This window comes from Quercus robur, chromosome 7 (genome assembly GCF_932294415.1).
Source record: "Quercus robur chromosome 7, dhQueRobu3.1, whole genome shotgun sequence".
Lineage (NCBI taxonomy): Eukaryota > Viridiplantae > Streptophyta > Magnoliopsida > Fagales > Fagaceae > Quercus > Quercus robur.
The window spans coordinates 10,545,528-10,553,284 of record NC_065540.1 but is presented as its reverse complement, the minus strand read 5'-3'; the positions used below and the strand labels follow the sequence as shown (position 1 = coordinate 10,553,284).

The window sequence follows — 7,757 nt, the reverse complement described above, 5'->3', positions numbered from 1 at the left end:
GTGTTACTGTTTGAGAAAGAGACAGATGAACAAAGACATGAAGAGGAAAGAGAAAGAATTTTTTTTTTATTCAATCGGGTATTATTTTAAGATAAAATAATGGTTTGAAGTTATTACAATGTTCTCTAGATGAAGAGAACTGCAGTAGCAACTTAAAAAAAAAAAAAAAAAAATAGAAAAGTTTGTGTTTAGACCGGCCGATGGAGTGGGAACAGTAAGCTTTTTTGGAAAAATAAAAATAAAAATAGAGATAAGAGCACTTTGCCAACTTTTAAGCACTTTGCGTGGAGGATGGGCTGCCAACACATTCTTGGAAGTTGAGCACTTTACATTTTATGTTAATTTACTTTTCTTTGTTAGCTTTCTTGGTTTGTCCGCCCACTAAAACAAGAGACTTCTTGGTTAGGAAAAAATATCCTATGAGAACAAGATATAATAACCGGTTCTTCTCCCCAAAAAAAGAAAAGAAAAAAGATATAATAATCGGTTGAAAATTTTAGACTATTATACTTTTTTTTTTTTTTTTAAGCAAAAGACTATCATACTCTTTTCTTAAATAAAAACTCAATATTTATTTATATTTGCTTAAAATTTAATATTTCTTATTTATCTTATGAAAATTATGATATGAAAAATATATTTGCAAGATAGATTTTTATATTTATTTGGATTATTTTAGTCAAATTCTCAATTTTATTAATTTAATATATTTATTGATATTTAAAATTGTTATTATATTAATTATAACGTCATCACGGTTCGACTTCGGTCCTATCTCAAAGATCTTGAACCTTTTTCTTTTACAGTTTTTTAAACAATCTGGGTTTGAAAACCGTGCCTTAAGGTGATAAGTTATAATTATTGTAATACATTTGCACATCAATCAAAACATGTTGTTTTATTAAATTGTGAAAAAGTCACGTGACTAGAATCGATAAGTCTAGAGACACATTTTTTTATTCACAATTGCTTATGTTGTGATTAGTGCTAAAAAATGTGATGTCAGGAGTTTCCTACGGGGACATCCAAGTGATAGGATTAATGAACTTGAATGACATATTGTAACTTCAGAGATCCTAATATTTTCATTTATCACGTTATTTAATTAGGAGTGTGCATCAAACCCATCAACCCAACCAAATCGACCTAACCCAACCCAGCTTGACACCTTGGGTTGGTTTTGTGGGTTGTTGGGTTGGGTTATGTTGGAATTTTATATTAAGCCTAAAGTTGGGTTAGGTTCGAGCTGAAAGTATTTTCAACCCATCTGATCCAACCCGACTCATCACACACACAGTATTTACTTTAATACCATTATTTTAACATTTTCGTTTGAATTATTTTGGTGTTTGAGAATTAGCTTTGATGAATTTGAAAACTTATAATATACTTTAAGCATATTATGTGAATTGTAATAATTTATTGAAAAAGTAATTAAATAGTTGATAAAAGACCAACTATTTATAAGAAATGAAATATCTAACATTTTACCAAAAGAGAAAAAAGAAAAAAGAAATATCTAACACAATCCATCGACCAGCCCAACCCAAATGGGTTGGGAATTTCTCAACTTGACATACTTGGATTGGGTTGAAAAAGCCTTCCAGCCTAACCCAACAAGACTTTTGCATATCACCTACTATCAATCTATGGAATTTTCAAAGTGTATCAAGGGCAAAAGTATAATAGTATAGTCAAAGGCTAAAGGCATATATTTAATTGGACTCAGTTATACACTCATGTGAAATTGTTAACAATCGTACCAATCTAGAAGTCATTTTATAAGTATAAGTACTTGTGGGGTGTGAGAGGTAAGACTTAAGATTCAATTCTTCAAAAGAGAGTTTCACATGCATATACACTTAGATTAAACTGTTGTATAATTTTTATATTATATATATATAATAAAAAGCTTTAAAACATTTTGTGTGGTTCTTAAAATTTGGAATTGTTTTTATTTTAACCATTTATATTTTAAATTTTTAGTTTTATAACCGTGACAAAAAATTTTAAAATACAAAAAATCAACAGAAAAATAAAATCAAAACATAAATAGTCAAAACTAAAAATTATGTAGTCAAAATAGAAACAACCTAAAAATCTTTAAGAATAAAAAGTTAAGAACTGTCCTATATATAAAAATAAAATAAAAATTTATTGACCTGTGAAGGTGAGTCGCCGGTGAGACTCGAGGAGTTACTGGCAGGAAAAAGTTACCCGAGCAGGTTCGGGCAAAAAACTCCTATTGGGTTTTTCACTCTCGCATATCTCTTCGCTATTCCTATTTCTTTCTTCAACAAAAGCGAGAGAGAGAGACAGAGAGACAGAGAGAGCTTTCCTCTTCCGAAAATGGCGATGACAATCGAAGGTACAAATTCCCTCGCACCCCTCGATCACGCGCACAACTCCTTAATTCTACTACTTTTATGGTTTCAATTTTTGTTGTTCTCAAAATTGAATTGGATATTAGGGTTTTGGCTGCTAATAATATCTGGGATTATGGAGGATAGGTTAATTTTTGTTGGGTACTAATAATTTTTTTTTTTTGCTGTGCATTTGTAATTTTGGTTGTGGTGCGTGGATGTGCTGGGATTCCTGAATTGTTCTTGTTCTATGCAGTGTAAGTTGAGATTTTGATTCTGGGATTTTGATTATGGCCTTGTGTGCTGTTTAAGCAAAATTGAACATAATTTTCCTTTGTTTGTTTTAATGTGCAGGCTTGCTGGGCTTGCTTTTATGTTTTCATCTAGCATCTTGTTACAGATTCTGGTATGTTTTCATAACTGACTGGTTTTAAGATTGTTGTGCTCTATCCTTTTTTTTTTAATCATATAAATAATGGTATTGTAATCTTGTATAGTTTATTGACATAAAAGCATGTTACCTCTGCATTCTGTTCAGTTTTTCTTTTTCTTTGGTTTGTTCATTTGATACCTGTAAAACATCTTGGAATTATGAATCCTTTGCCATTTTCAAATTGTAATTAAAAAAAAAAAGAAGCCAATTAGAGTTTGTCTCTTTTTTCTGAGATCCTAGTACAAATTCAAACACGTCATGTGAATATGATATCCTTGGGGTTCGTTAGAAGGTATTCTAATCCGTGTGAAGACCCTTCAAATCTGGGCAATGCTGGTGTGCTTTATTCGATATTACTTTGTTGGCGAGCAGTCCCGTGAAAGTGCAAAACTGCAAAGTACTTGAAAATCAGTTGAGTAAAAGTAGGAAACTCTAAGAAAACTATACACAAATCTTGATTAAATGCAAAATATAGTTTGTTATGATATGAATATGTCACGCTGCCCAAGGGTGGAACTAGATTTTAGCATTGGGGGTGCTAAGCTAGGATGGGATTGTATGAGAGGACCACCTTTATATTTTGCTAAATTTTTCTTTGAACATAAAAAATTTGGAGCAGTTCAAAACCCTCTTCCCCCCCCCCCCCCCGCGCCAAAAAAAAAGTGGTTCCATTCTTGAGTGCCCACCATTTTTTTTTTTTTTTTTTTTTTTTTTTTTTCTATAAGTAATAAAATTTTTATTGAAATAAGAATACTACATGTAAAAAGAGCACAAAGTAGCCTAAAGAATTACAAAGAAAACCAAAAATTATGTACAAAAAGATAGAGATTCAATAAACACGAATGGAATCTCTATTCGTGAAACCCTATGCACAGGATCAATCAAAAAAGTACCAAAAAGAGGCTAGGAGCTGGTACCCCATACTCTCCATATTTGCAAACGTACACTATTTGGCTCTTGCCAGCCAAATAATTCACATAAAATATAATGGAACCAAGTACCAAATATCCGACGAGTGTTTTCCCATCCATTTCCTCTAACCAAACAAAAGTTCCTTCACATTCTCTGGTAAGACCCAAGAGATTCCAAAAGATCTAAATACAAAACTCCACAATTGATGAGCCCCCCCTGCAATGAAGCTAAAGGTGATACACTGCTTCCCCGCTACACCAGCAGATGCAACATGAATCCACTATAGTGTAGCCTCTCCTTCTAAGATTATCACAATTCGAGGATGCTTGTGAACACCTTTAAAGATTGCATTTTCAGCTTGATTATGCTCTTGAACGGTAGCCTTGTGCTTTGAACAAACAATCCTTCAAGCATGTTTAAAGATATCACCACAGAAAAGAAAGGTAAGCAGATAATAAATCTAGCAGGTAGTCAAAGTTTCAAAATCACCAACTTTTGTTAGTGAAGAAAATATTGTTGGATTGTTGCTGAATAAACCTTGGATTAGGCTAATGCAAGCTCAGTTTGGGTTGTGACTGAGTCTGGGCTTGACAAACATACTTGAATTGATCTTAATGGCTTACAAAGCATTTGGTCAAGCTTGTGCTTTGGGCCCATGTTCAACCCAGCCAAGTTGAAGTTAAAAGGTCATTGTGGCTTGGTTTTGTTTAGCATGGTTCATTACTTCATTTACATTCCTTGGTACAAAAATTGGTAGCCAAATATCACAATATTGTTTGAGAAGCCTTTCCTTTTTTATATGGGATAAACATTTAGCTGAGTTGACTTGGAGGCTTTAGCCATTGGGAGAGTATCAAGGTGCTTTGGCCTTTTACTTCTTTAGTTGTGATATGGTCCATCGGGTATGAAATCTTACTCTAGATTTTTTTAAGACTGATATAATGTGGACTTAACTTACTGATATCTTTTCGTCTGTCACTGAGGGGCATTAGTCACTGAGGATTTCAATGGTGTGCTGTTGGGTTGTTTCTCTAAACATTGTTGGCCACTCCTCACTTTACATCAAGTTGTTGAGTATGCTCTGGAAAGGAAAATTTGACTAAAAACTGAATGGACGTTCTCTTGGTGACCAATTTGTATATGGATTAGGAGTACCACTAGAAGTTACAATGAGTCTGCTATAACACGGGGTTTCTTGCCCTTTGCAAAGAACTTTGGCTGACATAACTAACTGGGTGTTCTTCTGGTGACCTATGTCAAATGTCAAATTAGAAAAAGGAGTAGCTGAAAAAGTCATTATGAGTATGCTTTAAAGCTGAGTTCCTTGCCCCTCTCAAAGGACTTTGGTTATTATCTATTAGCTTTCCAATACAATTTGATTCATATATGGTTATTAGGTTCATAATGATTAATTTATATTGTGAAAGGAACTTTGGATATTTGAATTTCTTTCTTGCTCTGGCACATTTCTGCCCAGGATATGTTTTAGAAGATGGAAACTAGCAGGAGTACTTCTTATACATATTTGATTAAGAACTCTAGCTCAAATGACACTTCTTAACTTCTATAAGAATCGGGTGAGGGTGAAATGGTGGATTCGAGATATATTGGGTGCATAATGTACTTTCCCTACTTTTGTTTTAAACTATTTGACTACTCCTATGTGCTTAGAATTTTTCCCAAATAGAATAATTTTCACTTTAGAGTTTAGAGTATATAGTATCAAAAATCTAGAGACTTAAGTCACTTTATGACCCAAGTCAAAACACCTTTATGAAATGTTTTATTAAATTAGCATTCATCTCATATTCTCATATTTGAAGTGAATTTCTACCTTTTGCTACTTGGCATTTTTATCAGCAATGATGTTATCACCAATGATTTTAGTGATGCATCACACAGAGAGGGATTCCTAAAATAAAAGAAAATACTAGAGCTATTTATGCCAAATATATTCAGGGTCTCTCAATTATTATTTTTATTTATTGCTTGACTTTTCTTCGCTGTTGATAGGCTTGTGCAATATACAGCAATTGGTGGCCCATGTTATCAGGTTAGTGAGGATATTGCAAGTTGGTTACCTTATTTATGATTTTGGGTACATTTTAAAGGTTGATGATTTTGCTTTATTTTACCTGCAGCTCTTATGTATGTGCTGGTGCCTATGCCTTGCTTATTCTTTGGAGGTGGTTCCACTCAGTTTCTGACTAGCCGGGATGGTGGGGGGTTAGTATTGCTTAAACTAAGCCCTTTTAACATTTTAATTTTTTTTTCATGATGCAACCTGTATCCGTGTATAAACTTTGTAAATGAAACTTTGATATACATGTGTATGTTTCGTAGGTAGTGGCCTTTTTAATACTCTATCTCATTCTGCTTCCAATTGAGACTTTTTTATTTTATTTTTTATAATTTTCTTTTCTGTTTGTCAATTATATAATGCAGTTGGATAGATGCTGCCAAATTTATGACTGGAGCATCAGCTGTGGGGAGCATTGCGATTCCTATTATCCTTAGACATGCTCATATGATTGAGACAGGAGCTATGCTTATCGAGTTCACATCCTTCTTCATTTTTGCTTGCACTGTCATGTGTTTCCACCGAGCTAGTCTTGAAGAAGACTGGTGATAAACATCAAACATGGTGCTGAACACTTACCCCAGTGATCATGTAAAAATTATGGCGTAAATACATGGGCAAAGATAGAAAAAATTTCCTTTGTAAAATCTGTTCAATGTACAAGGCAGTTCAATCAACTTGTGTTTTGCTTTAATCCCTCACTACTTTGTTTTTTTTTTTTTTTTTTGATGAACCATTACTTTGTTTCTTACCGACAGGGGAGTTGTGTTTGATATGTAATTTTTGCCTTTTAACCTTGTGATATATAAAATTTAAGGGCTTCATTTTGTTATAAATGTGACGGACATCTTCCAATAAAAAAAAATTGTCCGTAATAACATTTTCTTGGTAATCTATAATGCTCCATAAAGCTAGCAAAACCTATCAAATACAGAACAATATTTATACCACTTTGTATGGTTTAACTCTTCCTTCCATGTGATTAAATTTATAGTTGCAGATATAATAAATGATGCTTTGCCTAGTGAGAATTTCACCATGTTTGCTTCCATAGCAATGTATTATTAAGAAACCAAGTTCCTCTTTTTGTGTGCTTAATATATATCTTCCATAAAAAATAAAAAATCCCCGGAGTAAACACTAGACGTTTGTGTTTGCTGATATGGACTTGAATGCTTTGAAAAAATCTACTATATTCTGGATGGCCCACTGTAATCTGATATCTGGGCTGATCAAGAGTACAGGAAGAATATGGTTAAACTATGGGCTCAATTGAGTTGAATATGGTTACAATATGGGTTTTTTTTTTGATAAGTAAATTACGATATGGGATTAGTTCTTGTGGACGTGCTTGGATTGTGGGCTTCAACCTTTTCTTGACACAGTCAAATATACGTTCACCAACACGCCAATTAATATCAATCACGACCCAAAAAAAAAAAAAAAAACATAAATAAATAAAGGAAGAAATAATATCTGAGATTGCAAAAAAAAAAACGTTGCTCTTTGTATAGAATAGATTGATGTGAGATTGAGTTCTGACTTATTAGAGACGCATGAAAGTCCAGCAAAAAAAGCCATATGGAGTAGCTAGAAATTGTTTTTTCCATTAATTGTTAAAACTTCTAAAGAATTATAGGTAAAGTCTATTGTCTTTAGCGTAACTCAATTACCCAAGTCTTCCGGAATTAGGCTTATAAACCTTGTAAGTTGTAAGGTATGTCAATTGGAGACTCCTAAGTCTGTCTTATGCATCCTTTTCTATAGTAGAATTGTTTTTTCCATTAATTGTTAAAACTTCTAAAGAATTATAGGTAAAGTCTATTGTCTTTAGCGTAACTCAATTACCCAAGTCTTCCGGAATTAGGCTTATAAACCTTGTAAGTTGTAAGGTAAGTCAACTGGAGACTCCTAAGTCTGTCTTATGCATCCTTTTCTATATTAGAATTGTGGCAAATACTTGTATATC

At 33.1% G+C, this 7,757-nt stretch overlaps 1 protein-coding gene across 1 annotated transcript; it reads left to right on the top strand.

Moving 5' to 3' along the window:
• The first annotated feature begins 2,564 nt into the window (after positions 1-2,564).
• On the top strand, positions 2,565-6,482 carry LOC126692179 (vacuolar protein sorting-associated protein 55 homolog). Its single transcript, XM_050387688.1, has 5 exons — positions 2,565-2,620; positions 2,718-2,769; positions 5,722-5,761; positions 5,850-5,934; positions 6,154-6,482. The coding sequence occupies exons 2-5, from the start codon at positions 2,737-2,739 to the stop codon at positions 6,335-6,337; spliced, it is 342 nt and encodes a 113-aa protein (XP_050243645.1). The 5' UTR covers positions 2,565-2,620; positions 2,718-2,736; the 3' UTR covers positions 6,338-6,482.
• The last annotated feature ends 1,275 nt before the right edge of the window (positions 6,483-7,757 follow it).